The 24639-nt window shown below is 47.3% G+C and overlaps 1 protein-coding gene across 4 annotated transcripts in view; it reads left to right on the top strand.

The window, feature by feature from the left end:
• Positions 1 to 23766, top strand: part of LOC111847929 (drebrin-like) — a 50946-nt gene extending 27180 nt beyond the window's left edge. Inside the window, exons 3-16 of one of the 4 annotated variants that reach the window (XM_023819550.2) lie at positions 5712 to 5767; positions 6015 to 6127; positions 7435 to 7509; positions 8466 to 8612; positions 10269 to 10346; positions 10821 to 10972; positions 11055 to 11115; positions 12435 to 12476; positions 12646 to 12760; positions 13554 to 13664; positions 19032 to 19154; positions 20370 to 20833; positions 21218 to 21323; positions 22116 to 23766. In XM_023819550.2, coding sequence (XP_023675318.1) covers positions 5712 to 5767; positions 6015 to 6127; positions 7435 to 7509; positions 8466 to 8612; positions 10269 to 10346; positions 10821 to 10972; positions 11055 to 11115; positions 12435 to 12476; positions 12646 to 12760; positions 13554 to 13664; positions 19032 to 19154; positions 20370 to 20833; positions 21218 to 21323; positions 22116 to 22183 — 1711 coding nt within the window. In that variant the 3' untranslated portion in view covers positions 22184 to 23766. The remainder of the gene's footprint in view (positions 1 to 5711; positions 5768 to 6014; positions 6128 to 7434; positions 7510 to 8465; positions 8613 to 10268; positions 10347 to 10820; positions 10973 to 11054; positions 11116 to 12434; positions 12477 to 12645; positions 12761 to 13553; positions 13665 to 19031; positions 19155 to 20369; positions 20834 to 21217; positions 21324 to 22115) is intronic. The other 3 variants (XM_023819553.2, XM_023819552.2, XM_023819554.2) reach the window with 3 other exon arrangements.
• The last annotated feature ends 873 nt before the right edge of the window (positions 23767 to 24639 follow it).

Genomic DNA, 24639 nt, shown 5'->3' on the forward strand with positions numbered 1-24639 from the left:
GTTATTGATGTACTATAAAAATCTCCCTGTCCCTTCTTGTCACACACGCAGACCATGTAAATGCAGTGTTAATGCGCACATTCATTCCGCACCATTCAAACAGCCTTTTGCTCATTTTACCACCCAGTTCTTTTATTGTGATCTCACCGTCCATAACCCAACAGGGCAGGGAAGGCGTGTTTACTCTCTCCTGTATCTGCATCTTCCCCTTTCGCTCCCTTTCCGTGAAGATCAGTGGACGATGGCTGGACGGCGTCGCGTTTGTCCGGAATGCCAGTGGTCTGCCTCGCCGCTCGGCGCCTCGCCTTTGCCAAGCGCTGTCAGCACTTGGTTTTGAACTGCTCCTCTGGGACGTCAAATACTTGACAGTTCCAAACTAATTTCACACAATCTGGAGCTCGTGACACTGATCCGTTCACAGCGGCGGGGTAGAGTTCTGCCATGAGGGCAGAACAGAAGTGTTAAGAAAAATGGTTCACACAAACAGAAAAACTTCATTACAAGAAAAAACAAATAATGCTTGAAATGCAGCTCATTACAGTGCTTGGGCCTCCTGTCTGTAGACTTATCCACTAACCTCATTCAAACGCTAATGAGAACACGGTTGCTACTGGATTTCATTACCTTTCTGGCCCACGGCAGGTGATCGGTCACCCCGGAGACATAACTGGTCAGCTTATCCCAGCGTCTTGCCTACCTTCAGCTCGCACTGAGTCTGTCTGTAACCTACATTATTAAGCAAATGGCTGTTCTCTAGGCAAACATGTCCTAGAATCCTATTTTCGCAGTGAATGTTATTTACCCATCTCTGGTAGCGAAGTCAGACATAGCTGTTCTGTGGCTCACCTGCGAGGCCCCAGACGAAGCCGTTAGGTGATGGATGTGCAGCTGCTGCATTTATATGTGTGTGGGAGGGCGTCCTCGTGATCTGTTTTGCGATGCAGAGCTGCCTGATGCGCTGGTCTATAGGGTATCTTGGATTGTGCAACCTGCTTCAACAAAGGCTGTCAGTAATTAGTGCCAGGAGCACTGAGAGTGAACGAGGAACAGAAAGAGTGTGGAAGAGAGGAACATGGCATCCGCTGGTGTGGGCAGTTTTATTCGTGTTTTTTTTTTCTTTTTTTATTATTTTGCTTATTTTTGTCCATACTAACCACTAACCTTGCCAAAGAAAATGGCCACTGTATATAAAGAAAGATAATGGTTCTACTGCTATTAAGATATCCCTTATCATAAAAAGATTTTTACCAGAAGGTTGTTTCGGAGCTGGTACGTTTTGTAGCGTGATTTCTGTGTTTTTACAGCTGTAGACTGGAAGAAACCGGCCACAGTCTCCTCACTTTCCAACAGCACTACACAGAAAGACTCACTGCCGAAATCCCGTTAATAAAAACCATTGAGAGATCCAGTGTAAATCATCTCTCTGAAATAATAATTTAATAATCAGGGCCTTACATAACTGATAAGCAGCACTTCCTGATAGTGACCTCTTTCATGAGGAGGGACTTGGTGATGTCAGCGATGGAGATGATTTCTCCCTGAATAATTCTCCAAAGCGGTCGGTCTGGCCCAGGAAAATGCTTCGCAGCTCCTCACTTGCATTACATTCACTTAAAATCAAGACTGGAGTCTCTTATAGATGAATAATGGGATTTTTTGCTTACTTTTTTAGCAGCTTTAGCCAGATTGCTGACTGGTTATTTCCCTCTGTAAGGCAGTGATAAACAGACGCCTAAAACAGTCCCATGATGCACCAGGGCTCTGGTCTTTAACAACAACGGACTGCATAATGGCTGTGCAGCACTGCAGGATAGTAGCACATTAACATCCACAGGGACTTAGTCTTAATTACTTAGCTCCAGTTCACGTGTCCCATCTGATTCCAGGCAACAGGGGAAGTAGCAACCAAGGGCGATAGGAGTATGGTGTTGCTGCTCAGTCTTCCATTGTCTTAACCTTCTGCTAACCTTTCCTGCTTTAATCTCACTGGCTGCCAGCGGTTCTTTAAGTAAGACTTTCTATATTCCAGCTATGAGATACATTTTCCTTTATGTGGATACCTGTGAAGATCACTTGACTGAGAGCCAGGTAAGAGGCAGTTGACCCCATGTTGTTCAGTGAATCATCTTTCATGGTAATAGTACGGACTGAGTCAGTGAGACGCACTGATGCCTCCCACCTCCAGGGCTGCCAGTTTGAGTCCTGGCTTCTCTGTCTGTCTGCATGTTCTTCCTGTGTTCGGTGGGTTTCCTCTGGCTTCCTCCCACTCTATGTGTTATGTATATATTACATGGTGGGGACCAAATGTCCCCATAATGTGATAAAACCTGTTATTTTTGACATTGTGGGAACCATGTTTCCAGCCCCCACAAGGGGAAACTCAATTTTCTTAAAGTCTGTGACTGCAATCAAAAATTAAAAATGCCAAAAGTCTTGTATTTTGTTTGGTTACTTATGGTTAGGGTTAGGGCTGGGTAGGGGTTAAGGTCGTCATGTTGGGATTAGAGTATTGCCCATAGAACTGAATGGATGGTCCCCACAAAGATATGAATACAGATCTTTGGGTGTGTGTGTGTGTAAGTGTGTGTGTCTGCATGTGTGTATGTGCGTGCATGTGTGTGTATGTGTGTGTTTATGTGCATGTGTGCGTGTATATGTGTGTGTGTGTGTGTATGTGTGCGTGTGTGTGTGTGTATGTGTGTGTGTGTGTGCTCGTGTGTGTGTGTGTGTGCATGTGCATGCGTGTATGTGTGTGTATGTATGTGTGTATGTGCGTGTGTATGTATGTGTGTATGTGTGCGCATGTGTGTGTATGTGTGTACGTGTATGTGTGTGCGTGTGTGTGTGTGTGAGTGTGTAGATGTGTGTGCATGTATATGTGTGCGTGTGTGTATGTGTGTGTGTGTGCATGTGTGTGCGTGTATATGTGTGTGTGTGTGTGTGTGTGTGTATGTGCATGAATCTCCTGGGTCCTGTGCCACTGATTAGCATAAATGGTTGGAAGGTAATAGTTTGCTTCGACTTGGTTTCAGTTATGTAAAAATGGTTCAGTACGAGTACGTGATGTGCGCATCGCAAATGAATGTGCATCGGGGTCCAGAATTGTAACAGCTTGTATTCTGAAGGGTTTCCCAACACAGGCTTTGGGGGGGGGGGGGGCTTTAAGGTCGAAGAGAAGGAAAGGAGGCTAACATCAGACGAAGCGGGCAGCCAAGGTCACAGGGGGACAGAGTTTGCTTCCTTCACAACATCCAGGACGCCATTCTGCTGTGCTAGCTCACTCTGCTTAGTCTGTTTTCTGGTTCTGCTTCATGCATACTATAAATATCACACATGCCACATCTTGGTTAACCCTACATCTCCCTCTCCTTCCATCATCATATATAAAGTGATGAATGTGGGCTTGGGGTAAAGTGTGAAGGTACTGGTCAGATTCTGCCGTCTGTCCGTCTCTGCTCAGGTCACTTCTACAGCTTTCTGATCTAGTCCTCAGTCCAAATGTTGGATCGTGTGACATAATACTGTCATTTGACAGTTTTTTGTTGTTGCTTTTTGGTACAAACGCGTAAATCACGTCCATAAGAGGTAGAGAAGTAGGTGTTTTTTTTTTGTCTTCTAAAACTTGTGTGTCTTTATTCTGCCTGTAACTTGCTTGGCAAAGCTGGTTGCTGGCAGCCATATCAAAACAGTTCTATCATTTGCTGAATGATGAGTGAAAATGCCGGAGTGAGGTTTAGAGAAGTTGTGTGGCTCTTGGTCTGCCTCCTGTATATTGTAGTTTATTCCCTGCATGGGCGAAGCCCACAAAATCACATGGCAAAAGAAGACTGAACCGTCAACTGCTCACGAGTCTGACCTTCTGATCATTTGTGCATTGTGTAAGAATCATCATCATCATCATCATCATCATCATCATCATCAACACTGTGATGCACTATAAATGACTCCCACCGTCAGCGAGTGGCCATGACATGCATGATTCTGGTTGAGTCCATTTCCGTCATCTTGCTTGCCTTCCAGTTTTGTATTAGTCGGCGTGTTCGATGATTCCCCACTTAAAAAGAATACTTCCCTGGCAGGGGAGACACCGTGATCAGGAAGGGGGGGGTCACCCAGGGTGGCACTCTGGGGCTTTGCTGACCCCCCCCCCCCAAATTCCCCACATGCGGGAATCTCCACTGCATAACTTCTCACAGTGAGGAACTGCGTTCATGCTCCCCCCTCATCATGTGTGGCTCAGTCTCTGTGCCTATCATCAGAAGGTTGTTGGTTCAAACCCCAGCCTAGGCAGAGCAGTCACACAGCCGTGCGCCCATAAACAAGGCCCCGAACCCCCACCTCCAGAGGTGCTGCATGTTTGCCGTGACCCCCATGCTATGGAGAGCTAGAGGGGGTGGCCCAGGGAAGCGTTCCGGTGCACTTGTGCAAATGGTAAATAAAGGATTTATCATTAATATGGACTGTGCTATTTTTAAACCTTAATTAGAAGATGAAAACACCAGGGTGGATATTATAATTACTGGAGCAAAGAGAGCTTAGTGACATGCAGGGACTCGGTTATGAGTTTTAGGCATAAGCGGCAGCATGAAGGCTAATGCTGAACATCAGTCAGGAGTCAGGAGCTTGGGGAGCAGATGGCTAAAGGGCGAGAAAGTGGGGGGGGTGGGGTAGAGCCACAGGTTAGGGGAACATCCAGGAAGTACGTGGGAATGAATGAGAGATGCACGTTTGTTTCTCTATTGGAAAATCACAGGTTTTTTGTGAGTGGTTCCTGGGCAGGTTACTGATGAAGGAGACGTGATCTTTTGTCCTAGTGATTGTGTAAATGAAGAAAAATAGTTCCTGTCATTTTCCAGGGAACACCTTGTGGATAGAAAATCTCGTGTTCGTGAGTGAAAGGCTTAAAAGTAAATAAGGGTTTCAGTGAAAGGAATGGTCACAAGGGATCCCTTTGTTCTGACTCACATCTCCAGCCTCACCACTTATAAAAAGCCAAAGGGCCCTGCAGGCAGGAAAAAGAGAGAGGAGAACAGCAGCCACATTCCACATTTTTCACAGTCAGACAGAAGGCAAAGGCACCTTTTACCGTCCGGGTGACACACTTTTGCTAAAAATTGTATCACAGGTTTTATATGTTTCAGGCCAAAGGCCAATGGATTGTAAATGTGTTTGCGAGGATGATGTTGACAGGTGTCTATAGCTCTGTTTGCAGTATTGTTCTTTTGCCTGTAATCTCAAACCCTTATTTAGGTCAGAATATAGCCACAGACTCTGCCTTTTTCTGAATTGTGAGATGAATACCTTCTCTGTTGGTTCATATTTCTCCTAATAAATGCAATTTATTGAATCTGATTGTAGGCCAATAGATTAGTTACACACTGCTTGAGCAGAAGGATAATTATCAGTGCTGATATACTCCCAGTAATCAGAGCAGTCAGTTCCATTGCTGTGTTCATTCTGAGACGTGTAACTGAATTGTAAACCTTATTAGATGCAGAACTGAAGACATTTCCTTTTTTTTTGAAGAACTGATGAGCTCATGCTGTCAGATAATATTAGTGGGATCAGTTGCCTTTGACAGTCATCACAAGCACTCAGCCAAGCCGTGCTGATACCTGTATTCACATACTGTGATAAGGTCCCGTTCATTGTACTCAGGTACAGATTCCCGTCAGTGAGTTTCTCCTCATAAGATTTCTCTGTTTCCCCAGGGCATTGTACACATATGAAGATAACAGCAATGATCTCAAGCTCGAAACTTTGGGCGGTGAGTTTTGTTTTTACAAAACCTTTTTTCTTGGCCTGCGTAACTGGAAATCACTGGGATAAATGGCTTACAACATTATGGTAGGCATTTCTTTGTAACGTAAGGAATGAGATCACTAAAATGGTGCCTGTCACAGGAAAAGATTCCCAGTGTACCGCAGTATTGATTGTGGCACTCGTGCACTGCATTGCAGTGCATTTGGCCGTTCCTCTCCAGAGTTGCCTGTATTTTCCCCTGTGCTTTACAGATGGGGGGTTACTTGAGATCAGCGACACCTTCGACAACATGAGCGTGATGTATGGCTTCTGCAGCATAAAGGAGTCTGTACTGGCCATCCCCCGGTACATCCTGATCAACTGGGTGAGCGGAGCATGCCGGCCGGACGCCCTCCCCCCACGGCCTGCCCGGGCAATGAGCAGAGTGCCACCCAGAAGCTCCGTGCTTCACCTGCACCACTCTCACTGCGATTGCAGTGACATTTGCTGCAGCACAGAGCTGTTTGCCATATCTAGGCAGGCTGGCATTCTGTTTACCTACAACTGCTTTAGGGGGAAGCAGTGAATATTCAGGGGTTGGCTCTGCTCATCACCAGGGGTTTAATCCTTTCTAAGACACAGCTGCTTATAGAGAGATAGATTTTCTTTATCTAGTAAATGATTTCCATTTATTATTATTACCTTCCAATCATGAGCAAAGAGTTCTGTGCTCACCCATAGGGCTGCACACCGCCCTCTAATGGTGACATCACTCTGCCAGCTATGGGATTTGAACCAGCAACCTTCCGATCATGAGCAAAGAATCCCTTCCTAACCTGCAGAGCTACACACCACCCCCATACACAGTATGGATTGAAATGGATGGTGTCTTTTAGAGCAATGAAAAAATAGGCTTTACAGCGATAACCAGCCCCATCCACCTCCTCCCTTCGACACCCACCTAAGTGACGTAGCAGATAATCCCACATTAACCAGCTGAAAGACAAGTTTTTTGTTTGTTTTTTTGCTAAATGTGGGGATGCATAAATGGTGAGGAAGTTAGGAAATAAATATTGTAATTTTGGCCAAGACCCTAGAACCGCAACTCCAACCTTTACAAGAATGCAGCTACAAGGGTGCGTCATCTCAGAAAGACTTTTGTATAGCTGTTGTATTGTAGGGCCCTGATTCAGTCAAGGGTTTGGAATTGATGGGTCTCCGCGAATGAGCACCCCCTACTGGCCAGTTTTAGTATAGTCACAAACACCTGTATTCTGAATACAGTTTTTAGGCTAAATAACCAGGTAAAAATTATCTATACTAATCTTGTACTAATCTCTAACTTGTACTAAGTGCAGCACCACTTTCTACTTTTGTACCAAGATAAGAATGGATTATTCACATATTCATGTATTATTATATACATTTTTTCAGTTTTTGATGTACTGCTTTGTATTTTATTGTCAATTTTGCGGTCATTTTATACTTGTCATTGTTTTTATATTCTTATTTAATTTTTATTTTATTCGTAATATTTGAATCTATTCATACTGTTTTGCTTTGTTTGTATTGCGTATTTCGTCAAGCACGTTGCAGGAAGCAGGTGGAAAAGCATTTCACCTCACAGTAGTACAGGGTATGATTGTGTCTATGACGAAAAAACCTTGAGGCTCGAAGGCTTTTTTCTTCCAGGTCGGAGACGACGTTCCTGATGCCAGAAAGTGTGCCTGCGCCAGTCATGTGGCCACGATAGCCGACTTCTTCCAGGTCAGCGAATCCTTGGCTGGCCACCTGTGGGACAGAGCACGGCTGTATCACTCTATCACTGTCTTACTACAGCGTTTAGCATAAAGATTGACGCCAGTTGTTTTCCGTCTTGCCCTTGCGTCTTGCACCAACACACCAGCATCACAGCCTGCTTTTGTCCTCTTCACCTGCGATTTCCATGCCAGTATCACCCTGTAGCTGTTGCTGATCTGTCTCAGAGTGACTAAGTCCTCTTTCCTAGTAGACAAAATAACCCGCAGCTAGGGTTGGTCAGCATTCTTGAACCTCACTGTAAACACAACGTGAAAGCCCCTGCTTGCAGTGTATTTTAGGGTTAGCCGCTTAGCATTTTCCCCAGTATCAGATCTATATCATTTTTTAAGAATAAGCCATGATCCAGGTGGTGCAGTGTTTAGCACTGCTGCCTCGCACCTCTGGGACCTGGGTTCGCGTCTCCGCCTGGGTCACATGTGTGTGGATTCTGCATGTTTTCCCCATGTCGTCGTGGGGTTTCCTCCGGGTGCTCCGGTTTCCCCCCACAGTCCAAAGACATGCTGAAGCTAATTGGCGTTGCTAAATTGCCCTTAGGTGTGCTTGTGTGAGTGTGTCCTGCGATGGGCTGGCCCCTCATCCAGGGTTGTTCCCTGCCTCGTGTCCATTGCTTCCAGGATAGGCTCCAGACCCCCCGTGACCCAGTAGGATAAGCGGGTTGGACAATGGATGGATGGAAGCCATGATCCCAGAAGTCTAATATTTGACAGTATGAATTAATATGAGGTTTCTGTTTGATGTATGGTGGTGTTTTGTGGTTAGTAGCTGTTAGTATCAGAAATGCCACCTAGCATCGGGAGATGAAAGCCAGCGCAGCTTCTGCTTTGTAAGGTGATTATTTTAGTGATCATTCTGATTGGTCAGTTTGGGGGAGCGAATTTCCCATGTCTGCCTTTGGTCCACAGGGAGTCGATATCGTCGTTAATGCCAGCAGCCTGGAGGACATTGACCCGTCAGCTATTGAACAGAGGTTAACCAATGGGGTGACTCCAGCGACCGGTCCAGTGCTCAGTCACCTGCGAATGGGGGACGAGGACAGGACTGACACTGTGGTAAGGGGCTTTGAGGGCTGTAAAGTTTCAGTCAGGTTAGGCATTTGGTTCATATGAATGAGAATCTCTCTTTTTTTGCATTAATTATTGCACTGTTTTGCATTGTGTATATACATGTACTGTATTGATAACTGAAAACAGGTAAAGTATTACCCAATATATTAAGATTTGTGCTTTAAAGCATTTTATTATGTTTTGAATAAAATTTATTTATGTGGAATTATTGGATGTGTCATAGGTGACACGACCAGTGTGTGGTGAGGTGTGATAAGGTGAAAAATATGCACTAAAAGAAATGACTTTTCTGGCTGGATGTCGCTAATCCCGTCACTTTAGTGCACATATAAATTTCTGTGATGCTAAACGAAGTATTCTGTTAAGGGACAGAAAGGTATGTGCATTACATTTAATAATTCGTAAAACTAAATTATGTCAATTCTGTTTGGCTAATTCTCTAGGCTGATATCGGAATTAAGTTAATTTATGCTGTTGTTGTACTTTTTTCCTTTTGCCCATAGGATGGGGGGGGGGGCATCTCATTTTATGTCACATCATATTTTACCAAATGATTCACTGAGGTAATAATTTAGTTCCTGCATATATTTTATGCACATTTTCAGCCCTGCTGATGCATTTAGGGAAATAACAGGGGTAACAGAAGAGGGAGGGATGATTAATGTCTGAAAAAGAAAGATGGTTATGCAATAAAGACATTGTAGCCATCGGAAGGAACATTATATTTAGACAACCATTGTTAATCTATGAATTAATAATCTCATAAACGTGAATTGTGCATTGATATTTACATTATATGTCCATAAGTATGTGGACAGCAGTTTGTCCAGCATCTCATTCTGAAATCATGTTTTTTTAATATGAAGGTTGTCCACCCTTTTGGCCATATAGCATACATATTCACATCTTCAGGAGCTCGTTTGCTAAGCAATATACACAAATTGCCGTTATGCTGTTACTTATTTATGCAGTTAGTGTCTTCATAATGCAGATCAGGATTCTCACCTTCTCAAATTGTACACAAGCCGTTCACCCACCTGTATTTCCAAAGGATATGCCGGCAGGACCTCCATCTAAAATGCTAAACTTGCATGCGGAGTAAAACTAAGCCAAGCTGTGTGTCGAGTACACCTGGTGGTCTCAAAAAAACATGCTAATATCTAGTTGAAAAATGTTGGCAAACCTGGATTGCAGCTGCCTTTAGCTATTTTTGTGTAGCAGTTTTGCGTTATTCAGGGCTTTCTCACTGTGTCGTTTTTGGGCAGTCTCAGGTGTATCACTGGCTGAATCACTGCAGCTCCTCAAACTGACTGTTGTCCCTGTCTGTAAATGACAGTGACACATCCATTTCCCATTTTTATCTGCCTGCAGTGGTAATTACAAAGGAGGACACATTCGCTCCAACAAACCAGATATTAAAGTAACCTACCTGTCATAACACCATCCAGCAGGACACTGTCGTACTTTTAAGATTTAACCTTTTCTTTCACCATTTTCATTATGGTGTCTTTGTGTTTTTAATGGTTTTATATGCAGCAGATATGGGATCTCTGGACTCTGCTGCGATTGCCTCTCCCTACTGGCCTAAATGAACAAACTGGCCTCACGACCTCCAGGATAATCACACCTCTTCTTCCCCAGGGCACATCCTACCAGAAGACAAATGCTGAGATCGAAATTAAAAAAATCAGCAGAGAGGAATTCTGGGAACAGGCCCAGGTAGGCCTTTTTATCCAGGATCTTCTGGACGAGATGGTCTGCGCTCTGTACAGAGGCCAGTCGTGTGGTCACTTTGCACCACTTTGCACACTGCACTATGGTGCAAACTCACGTCTTAACTTTTCGGTACTTTACGGCCTCCAGGCCAGTTGTGTCATTGCCAGTTCATGCAAACTAGTTCCCTGGGTCATTCTTATCAGCCAAATGAGCATTAGTGTAGTCGGTGGGAGCAGTTAAGGGCGCATAAAGTGCCAAGAATGCAGTGTGAAATAATGGATAAACAGGATCAGATCTTACTGTGCTGCTCTGCATTCTGAAGTTTTTCATGGCCAGTGAGCACAAATTGCAGCAAGCTCAGTTTCCCAAACAATATACTGGACTTAATGTTTGATATTATCCTCCATTCAGGCAGTGACACAGGACTGTGTTTGGCCTTGATAACATGTCTCTGGCTGCACTCTTTGTCCATCGCAGCGTGAAGAGGAGTTACGCAAAGAGGAGGAGCGGAGGAAGGCTGCGGCCGAACGGAGGAGGTTCGAGGAGGAGCGGATGGAGTCGGAGCGCAGAGAGCAGGAGGAACGGGAGAAGCGGTACCGGGAGAGGGAACGGCAGATCGAGGAGCTCCGGTAGGCTGGTGGGAGCACCGACATGGGGGGTCATGGCCGCCTGACGTTAGCTGGATGCCGTGTCACTCCTGTGTGCTTACAGGAGGAAGCTGCAGAGCCAGGAGGTGGACCAGCCCGCCGTGGACAGGACACGGGTCGTCGTTGTAAGCAAAGCTTTCTGTCTTACATGGGCATTGTGGATTTTGCTGGGATTTTCCTTTGAAGAGTTTTGAGGACGTTGTGGATTTAAGAGGACTTCAGAGCCTCAATGAGAGCTCATCGAAGATTTGTGGCATTTTACCGTAGATCAAGAACAATAACTTCCCGGAACACACTGTGTACAGCACAGACAGGATGCTGCTTCATCACAGGATGCATACAGTCACTCTCTGGGGGCAGTTTTGTGGTGAGGGGGACCAGTTCACATTTATTAGCATCCGCGTAATTGGCCTCGAGTTCTTGAACCTGGTAAAGTTACACGACTTAAGATCTTTACAGAAGTAGTTTATTTCTTAATTTTTTTTTAATGTTCTGCATGTGTAGCAGAGCTTTATACAGACACTAAAAGAAGGGACACTGCTTGATCACAGGCAATGACTTTAAGAACCACATGACAATGATCACCTCCTTACTGGACTGTCGATTGGTCACCCTGACTGCTCAGCGCTCTTGCTTGCAACAAGCGTATTTTCATGAAGTCACACCAGCACCATGTCAAAGGACTGTAAAGGTCACTTGAATGACACTGAGGACTGGCTGATTTCCTGAATAGCAGGAACCTTACTGCTTAATTGCCTGTGGTAGCACGTAAGTCTGACTTCTCAAAATCCTACGAAAAATTTTACAAGCAAAAAAATTAAGTCAAATATATACAATACATTTATTTTTTATATAGCGCCTTTCACAGCAAAATTGTCCCAAAGTGCTTTACGGGGTTGCGTTGTGATAAGTACATACAAACTCCTTAGACACACAGGGAGCTGAAAACACAACTTTGGATGTGTGTGACCACAGTCCTACCAACTCAGCCAGATAAATAAACTAATGTGAGATTTTCACAAACTTATGAGGCAACCAAGCTGATTCTGTCACCGCAGTAAAGTGTATGTCCATCCTGTTGTCTTCCTCCTGCTTCTCTTTCCCTCCGCCATGGCTCCATGCGTGTGGAGCTTGCATGTTCTCCCTGTGACATCGTGGGGTTTCCTCTGGTTACTCTGCTCTCCCCCCACAGCCCCCACATGCTGAGGCTATTTGGAGTCACCAAATTGCCCGTAGGTGTGCATGTGTGAGTGAATGGTGTGTGATTGTGCCCTGCGATGGGTTGGCGCCCCATCCTGGGTTGTTCCCTGCCTTGCGCCCATAACCCCCGGGATAGGCTCTGGACCCCTCCCCCCGTGATCCTGAATAGGACAAGCGGTTAGAGAAAGTGGATGAGTGAATGGTGAATTACTAATGTCAGAATTATATGGATGTTCTCACACAGACCCATGAAGCAACACAGGAGAAAAGAGAATCAGAAGTAGAGGTATGCTTTTTTTAATCATTTCCCACCAGGGGGCGCTGGAGATCCAAATGTTATACTACAACGAGAAGATGTGTATGTCCTAGCAGAAGTAACCTGTCATCTTCATTTGTGAATGCTGTTCAGGCTTTTGAAGGCTTTAGTTTATAGTAGAATTGTTTGTATGTTACAGGAGGCAGCGGCCATTATCGCACAGCGACCGGAGAATCCTCGGGAGTTCTTCAAGCAGAGAGAGAAGGCTTTGGCCTGCAGCTTTGACAGCTCCCCCATGTCAATCCACAGGAAAGGTGCAAGAACCGCGAAGCAAGGCTGTATAGTCATAGGGTGATACATAAAACACAAATAAAAACTGTCCTCACTTGCATTCAATAAACATAAAAGGAAGTGCTTTCAGTCTGCCTGTGCAGACACAGTTTATCGTTCACGAATAAAGCTAGCCCAAAACTGTAGGTGGCGACATCTAGTGTCTGACGAGCAGAAATGTGGAAATATGGGCGTGTATCCAGAAGGCATAGTCAGTGAGAACTAGAAAGTATTTAACAGCCTCTGTTAACTTCTGAACCATGTTTGGTAATGAATTAAACTGCTTGTATATTTCAAAAATACATGGTTAGTAATGCAAGTGATGCATTGTAATCAGGCTCAAATTCAGTGTTAATGTATGGTTAGTGTGTGATTTACTTTCGTTGTAGTTTGTGTGTGTGCAGTTTACAAGCCGCAAATGATCAGTCTGACTGAGAAAAGGAGGATACCGGCCCTTTCACTCACTTTCTCTTCTTTCTTCTTGTCTGTTATTCTCTGTCTGTGGTCACCTTCATCGTAATTGTTGGCCTGCTTGTTATTTTTTCTGTTCCTAAAATTGTTTATTCAATCACCAAAATGCACCCGTTGCATCATCCTGGACTCGTATTTTTATTTCTTGCTATTTCCGTTCGATATTACGTGTCTCTTCACTGACTGTTGCCCTGTCCGGCTTCTCCGTGTCTCTCTCTTCCTGCTTCATGTCTTGTGCGTGTTTTCATACTTGCGCTCGTGCCATCGGTGTGTCTGCTGCGTTGGCTGGTGTCTTTGATTCACTAGGCCGCTTGGACAGCCCATTTTTGAAGATGCAGTATAGTCTCCCTGAGCACAGTCTGCCCCCGGTGGCGTCTCACAGTCACCCCCACATCAGGCTGCACCCAGCTCTGTCTGGTAGGTACTGGCCTGCCCCTGTCCAGCCAAAGGCTAAACAGCATGGCTCCCATGTGCAGCTACTGCCTTCCAATGCTCACCACCACATCCGGAAAGCTTTTAGGTCGTGATGAAGCGAATGATGCTTCATGAACCGTTTGCTGTATTTCCTGACCCCATTAGATGGCGCTCTCGGTTTGCTTTGGGGCATGCTTTGAGCCCTTTTGTGGGCAGAGAGCACCACCTAGTGGGGTCAAAAAATACAGCAAATGATTCATGAAGTGTGGTTTTGCCCATCACTAGTTTCATGAGATCTGCATCGGTAGCCATCACCAAAAACTGAAAGGCCCATCCCGACTTCCCCGAACTTATCGTACCATCCAGGTATTGTGGAAGTGCCCGTGAAGCCATCACAGCTACTCCCTGCGGCTGGCTCTGTTACTGTGGTATTTCTGATCCACATTTCAAAGCTTCTGCCGCTAAGCATGTCTAGCTTCCTCTTAAGCTCCATGGGTACGTTGCCTGTGGCCGAGAGTCTCTGTGCTGCTCAGTATTTGGAAGGCAGCCGTATGATGATGGCTTTCAGGCTCCTACAGTGGTCCTCCCCAGAGAGTCGCGGCTCATCCCCTTGTTTCAGTCGTCGCATGGTCCAAAGCTCCACCGCCAGGAGACTCTCTTTCATGGGTATCTGTGTCAGTTTTGAGCTGTGCTTCCTATTTTGAATTTGACAACCTAAATCACCACTAGCTCTTTGGCAAGAAGGAGCAATTAAACCCACATACTGGTATAAAGCTCTCAGAGGTACTTTATTGTGCTGGACAGAAAAAAAAGTGTTTTCGCTCTGACAAAGGATGAATAGCTGCTTCAGTTTAATTTGAATGCACCTGCTTACTTTGTACTGCAGTGATCCCCTGCCTATTGCGAAAGATGCGTTCCAGACCCATCAGCGATAGGTGAAAATCCGCGATATAGAAAGACCTATGAATAAACATTTTTTTATAGTTTAAGCCTTAAAATACCCCTCCCACACGCTTTAAACACATGTAAACTTATTAAAACAACACATATGATATGTGGATGTCGGGCTAAGGATATGAGTAACATAATAATTATTATTATAATATGTAATGTATATGTATGTGATTCCATTTTAATGATGGCTTTATTCTGAGGAGCTGCCAACCTCTTTCCTGCTTGACTAAAGGAAAGTGATGCAGTGGCTCGTTCTTTTCATCCTTCTTGATGTATCGTACCGTCGATTCATTCAAGACATGATGGCGAGCGACGTCCGTGTAACGCTTTCCTTCCCGAAGCATATCCATGAGTGTTACCTTCTCCTGAATAGTCAAGGTCTTCTTCTGGGCGCTTAGGCTCGCTACTACCAGAAGGGTTAGAAGATGCAGGGCGCTTGGGAGCCATCATAGGGCTTAAAACAAAACGAAAACAATCGGACCACAAGCAAGGTACGCGGTACGCAGAAAACTGATACGCGTCGGGGAAAAATCCGCGATATAACGGGGGCGTGATAGCTGAACCGCGATATAGCGGGGGATCACTCTACCTGTTTTTATGTATCAGCTTTGCTGTAAACTGATTTGTGTGACCTTCATTTCCAAATTGATAGATTTTTGCATGTCCATGTTGTAAAAGACCTTGAAGGATACCTTGTGTTTTTTTTTTTTGTACCAAGCAGGTCAATAGCAAAATTCTTATTTGTAGTATAAGTGAAACAAGCCCAGTCATGTCTGTTTATGACATAGTTCCTTGTTATGATCACGTGCAGCACGGATCGGGGAAGCAGGTGCACGGAAGCCAGGGATCGGGGAATACGGAGTTTAATGTCCAAAAACACAGAGCACGCAACAAAACAACGTCACAACGTCAATGACCGGACTGGGGATACAAACGGGAACGCGGACTAAATACAAGAGACAAGCTAGACTTAACAGGACACAGGCGATCACAATTAGGGCTGAACACAAGGTAACGAGGTGGGCGTGGCACACATCAGGAGCGGACGGAGCGGATCATGACAGAACCCCCCCCCAAAGGCGCGCACACCGGGCGCGCCCGAGAGGAGGCGACGGACGGGACGAGACCGGGGAACAAGACCTGGAAGACAAAAGCAAAAACATCAACGAGACACTGGAAACAGGACAGAGACACAGAACAGGAACAAGGACCAACAGAAAGACAGGACCTGACAAAGAACAGGAAACGCAGACAGGCAGACAGAGAAAGGAGACACAGAGGGGACAGAAAACGGAGGAACAGGACGAGGAGTGAACACAGGAGACACTGAGGGACGAGGAGCAAAACCCAGAGGGACAAAGGGACCAGGAGGGAACGGAGGAGACACAGAGGGACGAGGAGCAAAAACAGGCGGGACGGAGGGAAAGGGAGGAGGAACCAGGGGAGCCCGAGAGAGCCCAGGCGGGCGAAGGGCAGCGGCCGGAGGGACCGCAGGCGACAGGGAGGAGGGAGCAGGAGGGAACCACACAGGGGCCAAGGGAACGGGACGAGGGAGAGACGGAGGGGACACGGAGGGAGCAGGAGGGAACACCAGCGAAGGCAGGTAGGAGGGGAAAGCCGCGGCAGGCGACGGCGCAGCCGGAGCCGGCGAAGGCGCCGTCCGACGCCCCGCCGAAGCAGGGGGGCCCGGAGGCGACCGACATGGAGCCGGAGGCGACGCCGAGGACCGGCACCGAGGCACCGGGGGGGGACCCGGAGGGGACCACCGACCCAGAGCCGGAGGACCCGCAGGCAGCCACCGAGCGACAGCTAGGGGCCGAACGGGCGAGCCAGGGGGCAGGGCGGGCGGGACCCGGGCCCGACGCAGGTGTCCCCGCCCTTTCCGGGAGACCGATAGGCGGGGACCTGGCCGGGGTCTCTCCCACCGGGGTGATGGTGGAAGAGTCACAGGGGAAGCCACGGGGGCAGTCACAGGGGAAGCCACGGGGGCAGTCACAGGGGAAGCCACGGGGGAAACCAAGGTCATCCCCGAGGGGTCCCACTCAAGCTCCCCCTCCGACTCCATTATGGAGGGAGGAGCATCAGGGCAGCAGTCCAGGACCTCCTCGGAGACAGGAGCATCGGGAGTCGTGGGGGGCTGAGCTGAGCGCTCAGGGGCCGCGGAGGGCTCAGGGGCCGCGGAGGGCTCAGGGGCCGCGGAGGGCTCAGGGGCCGCGGAGGGCTCAGGGGCCGCGGGGAGCTCAGGGGCCGCGGGGAGAACGGCGGCAGCAGGCGTGGCCGCCTCAGCAGGCGTGCGGGCAGCAGGCGTGGCCGCCTCAGCAGGCGTGCGGGCAGCAGGCGTGGCCGCCTCAGCAGGCGTGCGGGCAGCAGGCGTGGCCGCCTCAGCAGGCGTGCGGGCAGCAGGCGTGGCCGCCTCAGCAGGCGTGCGGGCAGCAGGCGTGGCCGCGGGCAGAGCGGCGGCCTCAGGCAGGGCCGCGGGCAGAGCGGCGGCCTCAGGCAGGGCCGCGGGGGTCACCGGGGGCACCTCAGCATGCACGGGGAGCACTGGAGTCACGGGGAGCCCTGGAGTCCCGGCCTCAGGCAGGTCCGCGGGCAGAGCGGCGGCCTCAGGCAGAGGCACGGGAGTCACCGGGGGCGCCTCAGGCGGCGCGGGAGTCACCGGGGGCGCCTCAGGCGGCGCGGGAGTCACCGGGGGCGCCTCAGCAGGCGCGGGAGTCACCGGGGGCGCCTCAGCAGGCGCGGGAGTCACCGGGGGCGCCTCAGCAGGCGCGGGAGTCACCGGGGGCGCCTCAGCAGGCGCGGGAGTCACCGGGGGCGCCTCAGCAGGCGCGGGAGTCACCGGGGGCGCCTCAGCAGGCGCGGGAGTCACCGGGGGCGCCTCAGCAGGCGCGCGGCCAGCAGGCACTGGAGTCACGGGGCGAGCTGCAGCCGCCTCTGGAGCCACGGGGGGAGCCGCAGCCTCTGGAACCACGGGGGGCGCCGCAGGCGGCACAGGAACCACGGGGGGCGCCGCAGGCGGCACAGGAACCACGGGGGGCGCCGCAGGCGGCACAGGAACCACGGGGGGCGCCGCAGGCGGCACAGGAACCACGGGGGGCGCCGCAGGCGGCACAGGATCCACGGGGGGCGCTGCAGCCTCTGGATCCACGGGGGGCGCTGCAGCCTCTGGATCCACGCGGGGCGCTGCAGCCTCTGGATCCACGCGGGGCGCTGCAGCCTCTGGATCCACGCGGGGCGCTGCAGCCTCTGGATCCACGCGGGGCGCTGCCCGCGTCCGAAACCGTGGAATCCGCGGGATCGCGTCCTTAACGGACCTGGCCCCTTTAAGGGCCAGGCGTGTCCCGGTGAAGGGGCCGGCTGGCTCAGGCTTGGCCAGCGAAGCGGCGGGCAGACGGACTTCGGGCGTCCGCCTAGGCGAAGCGGCGGTGACGTCACCCGCGAACACCGCCGGGTGGAGAATCGGGTAGGGATTCTCCCAGCGTTCAGCAGGGCAAGCTGCGGAAAGGGAGACAGCCCCCAAAAAGACCTCCTGCGCGTCTTCCCGTCCTCTGCCTCTCCGCTTCTTCCGCGTTCTTCTCCGCGCTGAGGTAGGCGGAGGCAGGGGCACCACGGGCAGCTCGCTGTCTGGCAGCCCGCAGTCCAAAGCGACCTGCCTCAGCGATACCCTGGCAACCCCCTCCCGAAGCTGCCGCACGTTTTCGCGCACCTCCCCCGCAAGGTGCGCGTCTCCGGGCAGGGACATCTTCTCTAAGACGTCCCTGCTCCGGCTGGCTATAGCCCGAAGCAGGGGATCCTCCTCGACTTCGGGCTGGGTGAGCCAATATAACACCTCCTCGGTGAGGTCGAGAAATTCCGCCTCACCGATCTGGGGCGTCTTGTGGAGGAGTCCGGTCATTCTGTTATGATCACGTGCAGCACGGATCGGGGAAGCAGGTGCACGGAAGCCAGGGATCGGGGAATACGGAGTTTAATGTCCAAAAACACAGAGCACGCAACAAAACAACGTCACAACGTCAATGACCGGACTGGGGATACAAACGGGAACGCGGACTAAATACAAGAGACAAGCTAGACTTAACAGGACACAGGCGATCACAATTAGGGCTGAACACAAGGTAACGAGGTGGGCGTGGCACACATCAGGAGCGGACGGAGCGGATCATGACAGTTCCTCATTGTTAGTGTTGCTTTGATGCATCAAAAGAAGTTTCACTTCAGTAGATATAAGGATGTCCTTTGAGAAAAAGGGGATGTCATTAATTTTGTGAGATGTGACTAGCAGTTACTATGGCAACAGATGCCGTCGGTATGCAGATGCCCAGAGAAAGGTACTTTGATGAATGCCCCAATTTTGACACTGATGACTCCGCCGATTCGACTTTTAAGTCTTGTTATTTTTTTGGCATTTTCCCCCAGAGTCTGATGATTACCAGAGTTCAGATTACAGCATACCAATGATCCACTGTCCATCCATCCCAAAAATTGTCACCACACCCATAGAGGAGGAAGAGAATGAGGATGGGGCTCTGGAAGAGTATGGTATGGACGCCTTTGTGGCTGTTACACAGTAACATCAATATCTATGTTTTCTGATTTCAGTTCCTCTTTGAATCTAGTCATTCCAGATAGAGGTCCTCTAGTGCTTTTACAGGAATAACTGTATAACAGCTCATGGTAGTTACTTGGGTGAACTGCAGTGCAATAATACATCATAATACGATGTATATGTGTGCAATTTGACAATATTAGATTGTATTAGATTGTGAATGATTAAACTGTCTCAATGATAACGAGGTCATTAGCATCATGCTACCATGCTCATTCTACCGGTTGCAGTTCTATTGCTCCCACACACATCTAAAGTTGCTTCACCAGCCAAATCCCTTGTGACACACCAATAAACCGGTAATAGCAAATAGTAGGTAGTGCCTTGGATTTCCTCCTCTCTCCCCTTTGCACACTCCTCCCAACATGCAACACATTCCCTACTTGGCAACGTAGCTGTATGGACAACATGGAGGCGTCGATCCCTAAAAAGAATTCCAGTGGAACTTGTTTGGATTTTCCAAAACCAGCGCGGTGCAAACAAATGTAAATTTGCTTATTTACAAAATTTGCAAACATTAAGTTCACAAGTCGGATGGCAACACCTCAAAAGGAAAGACAGGAAGGAGTTTGCTACGCATGTTTGTCTTTTAGAGTTTATTACCTTATAGGACTAGAACATAAGAACATAAGAACATGAGAAATTTACAAACGAGAGGAGGCCATTCGGCCCATCAAGCTCGTTTGGGGAGAACTTAACTAATAGCTCAGAGTTGTTAAAATCTTATCAAGCTCTGATTTAAAGGAACCCAGGGTTTTAGCTTCCGCTACACTAGCAGGAAGACTATTCCATACTCTAACTACACGCTGTGTAAAGAAGTGCTTTCTCAAATTTGTTTTAAAATGTTCTCCCGCTAATTTCCACTTATGGCCACGAGTTCTAGTATTCAGACTAATTTTCTTTAAATAAGGGAATTAGTTTGGTTGTACTGTCCAATAACTTGCAAAATAGTGTTAAAAACCAACATGAAAAAGAATCGCGATAAGACTGTGATCCTGTCTGCAAAAAATGTGATATATTTTTGCCATATCGCTCGCCTGTAGGACAACATCATAAAAGGTCATAAAAGTAAGTCTGTTGTTGCAGGTGATTGCTTTCATGTTCATAAATCATAGATGGTGATGTTGTGTAAAACTGCTACTTCTCAGGTGTTTCACTGACCTCAGAGGTGGCCAAAGCCCCCCCAGTGCAGACATACGGCAACATGGCTGGAGTGACCGTGATATTGTCATCAGACCCTGAGGAGCACATTTTCCCAGATTGCGGTTCCCCTCAGCAGGAGACTGGCTGCCTGCTCCACTCGTGGGACGAGCCGGAGGGACTGGTCTCAGATCAGCCATCCGTGGCTGCCTCGCCTCTGTCTGCTGAACTCTGCATCCTCCCGGAGGCTCCAGAGGGGTTCAGCAACGTAGCCGCCGACTCCGTCACCTTCTGTGACGACCTGAGGGACGAGGATGAGCCCTCGAGCCTGGTGGATATCGAGGGCCAGCACCAGATGACGCTGAGCTATCGGCACGCCTTGGAACAGGCCTCCGGGTGTGACAGCCAAGACCTCGACGATGCTCAACTGCTCATGACGAATGGAGATTCTCTGCTGAAAGAGGGCACCCAGGTCAGGCAGCGGAACAAATCCGTAACAAGGAGCCTTTAATGTCACAGTGTGCAGGCCCCATTCATCTGTCATCTTCTCAGCATGCCTGAAAAGACACGTCTGTGATAAAGACCTTAAAATGAATGTCCACCACTGATTAAGTGAGACATACTTGTGGTGAGCGTCCTACTTCAACTCAGTCAGTAGGTGGCATCCAGAGAAATGCAGGATTTATTACTTACTGAGAAAGGACTTGTTTCATGTGAGGAAAACATGGGAAGTGAGTAAAGCAGAAATAGTTTACTTGTTTGTAGGATAAATTCACGACAGCAGTGCAGGAACTGGGCACCTAAATGATCCTACGAAGAACTCACATGTTTTCTTTTGCTCCCTATCTGTGTCCAGGCGAGTGAGGGCTACTTCAGTCAGTCTCAGGAGGAGGAGTTTGCCCAAGCGGACGAGTGTTCTGTGAAAGAGATCCCAGCACCATTTTTTTATAATAAGCCACCAGGTAAGACTAAAGGGAAGATAACCTTTATTTCTCTCGTGACGGGAAGTTGGGGTGATGCCAGTACGGAAAGAAACAAGCGAGAGCGATTTACGATACTTTGCAGTGCTAAACACAACGAACAATAAATTAAAAATACAATAAACAATTACTAAAAGCAATAGGTCATCCTTACAAGGAATTTGTAGTGCAGTAAATAAGATAGAATATAAAAACTATTTGTATACTGCAAAATTGTAAAACTGCACAAGACTATTCATTCAAGTGTACACTGGATTCTGATGTATACTTACTTATACTTAAAGTTAACAGGATTTGCACATAGTTTGCAGTGTAGTGTAGTGTAGTGTAGTGATGCAGTGAGTCCCAGTGGCATCAGGAATAAAGTAGCTCCACAAGAACCATTAAACCAGATTCAAGCAAGACTGGAGAAGGAGTTTGAAATCAATGGTCCTGGAGCCTGGAACACCAGGAAGGAGAAGTCCTGGGCTTCCAAGTCCACTGCAAGGCCGGCATCCACACATCATGGGCGAAATACATTTTATTTAGCAGGAAACAATGGGAGAACATAACAAATCTACACACAGACGGAGGAGGGGGGGAAGCCTTCAGCCATCGAGGTCTGAGGCAATAGAGCTACCTACCTGAGAGCAAAATACGTCTTTTACAAGAAGCGTTTTACAAACGACACCACGGTTTAATGACTTTGCTAAGGGGACCATATCTACCTCTTCTTTACCTTCCAGCAAAACAAACTTTGTGTGTCTCTTCCTGCCTCTGCCTCTGTCTGTACAGAGATTGACATCACCTGCTGGGACACGGACCCCATCACGGAGGACGAGGAGTACGGCATGGCGGAGTGACGGAGGGAGGTGCCGCAGGACGCCACCTGTAAAACAGAAAGTGTAACAGTCTAGAACAATAAACACACACTAATGTGCCGAGAGAGGGAATCGAACCCAGGTTAGTTTAAAGATGCCGACGTCTCTCCTTATGTCTTTGCTTCTTGTGCTGAGTGGACGAGACACGCCGGCCTGGGTTTTCCACGATAGTGACCCATCTGAGCTCATCTGTAGCTGCTGTATCTGTAGCTGTAACCAGCTTAACACCCATATTCCCTTATTAGTTATGCTATGGTTTGAAGGGAAAAAAGTAAAACGTTATATTTTATATCTTCCAGATAGATTTTGTGTCAAATTCTAGCAGGTATCACATGGGAATATAGTTTTAATTGAGGGGGGCAGGGGAAAGGCTGTACTATTGCATTCAGACACAGAAACTCTTATGATCGCACTCATTGTTTCCCAAGCTCAGATAAAAAGCATAGCTCCATGTTCCAGCCCTCAGAGGGGCAAAGGGCTTTGTTGCTGGTCTTCTTCTGTACGTGATGTATTATAATCTACTCCTTCATTGTTTTGGACTCTGGTTATTTGTTTTGTGCATTTTGCGACAGTAATTATTCCTTTTTAAATTTTTCTGGAGTATCACTTATACAGAGGTAGATTCATTGTTTTTTTTCCAAACCCACGGGATGTTTATAAGTGATGTTAAAATAACATTAAAATTTAGGTAAAACAACTGGTTATCTGTAAGACATGATGTTTGGTATACAAAACAAAGCCCTCTATTGTATGAAAGTCATGAAATCATATTACCAATAATTAGCAATTTCACTAAACTAAATTTCAAACTTGAAATGTCCCAAAGGCCATAACACCCCCCGCAACCTCACATTTACTCAGATTCCTCAGATTTTGAGATGAACCACGCTTATCATTTTCTGTGGAATTCTGTTTTTTCTTCTTTTCCTTATGAAGATTTTTTTTTACTTCAGATAATCGTGACAGACGCCCTTCAAGAGAAAATGCCAACGGTGACGTTTAACCTTAGCGTAAAGTGAAAGGGCCGACTTTCTAACGCAAATTATTTACATCAGCTGGTCGCCTTAGGAGAGTCGGGGGGGGGGGTCTTATCTAGGTTAGACTTGAACAAAGGCACTTTTATAAGATGGAAGTTTTGCCATTGCACAAGCAATAAAACAATCCTTGTAATACTGTCTTATAATTGATGTTTTTCTTTCTTTTTAATCAATGCTGTAACTAATGCTGTGGTTTGTTTGTGACCTATGTGACGTGCATTATGGGACAGATTAGGTCTTTATCCTGCCTCATCAGAGTTTGGGAATCTGTGTGAGTCCTGTATCGTCAGTAGGTGCCTCCATTGGCCAGCATCTTTAACATTAACCTGCTATCTTTTGATAATCTCTCCACACGTTTTCATTACCTTGAAATCCCGCTGTTCAGTAAGATTAATTGTGCATGTTTCATTCTTTTTGTACTTATTCTCTTACCATCTGCTTCCCACAGAAATGGTTTCTAAATTAAGCACAAGGTTGTGAATTGTTAATTGCAGATGTGTGTTAATAAAGGATTTTTGAGGCCTCCTGTGGGTTTTTGAGGCAGTGTTTCCTACAGACGGAAGTTTAAATGAATCACAGTGTTTAGCGGCACCTTGATTAAAACATCATTCTATTTTTGGAAAGTTAAAACATTGATGCCACAATTCCGTGAATGATTGATGTCTCCAGATAAAAGCCCAAACTGAATTTCCTCATTTCCTCATACGTCAGCCTCTAGCTCGATGTCCATTCAGGTTACTGACTAACAGTACAATTCAACATGAAAGCAGACTCAGCTGTAGAAACACTGTTTCTCAGTTAGCTGGGCTAACTTAAGCTAGAAGTCTTATCCAATAGGAATGCTCCTTACCTAAACCCTTATGCGACAATCATGACTTCTAGCTTAAGTTAACCCAGCTAACTGAGAAATCTTGCTTTGAGGAACACCCCCCTGCACCCAGACTCACTGTTTACCCAGAAATATAAGGTTATTTGTTTATGTTTATGAAATATACATATCCATACACATACTACACATATGCATACACATACTACACATATGCATATACATACTACACATATGCATACACATACTACACATATGCATATACATACTATGCATTGATCTGCATAGCTAGACACTGCAACCCTCAGCTGCCCCGTTTTCATCCCATTTTCTGGAAATTAATTATACGAGGTACACAAAGCACATCCTAATGCAAATTTATTTATGGTAACTCAGACATGAACTGAAGTACAGGAATGCACTGTTACAGCATTTTCAGTGATTTTTTGAAGTTACACAGGATATCTTCCAGTGAATAGCAGTTCCATTAAGATGGAAACATTTGTTGCCTAATAAGAGCAATGGAGCAAAGGGGGTAGGCAAAAAGTACTGAACTACTGTAATATTCCACTGAA

This window comes from Paramormyrops kingsleyae, chromosome 10 (assembly GCF_048594095.1).
Source record: "Paramormyrops kingsleyae isolate MSU_618 chromosome 10, PKINGS_0.4, whole genome shotgun sequence".
In the NCBI taxonomy this organism is placed as follows: domain Eukaryota; kingdom Metazoa; phylum Chordata; class Actinopteri; order Osteoglossiformes; family Mormyridae; genus Paramormyrops; species Paramormyrops kingsleyae.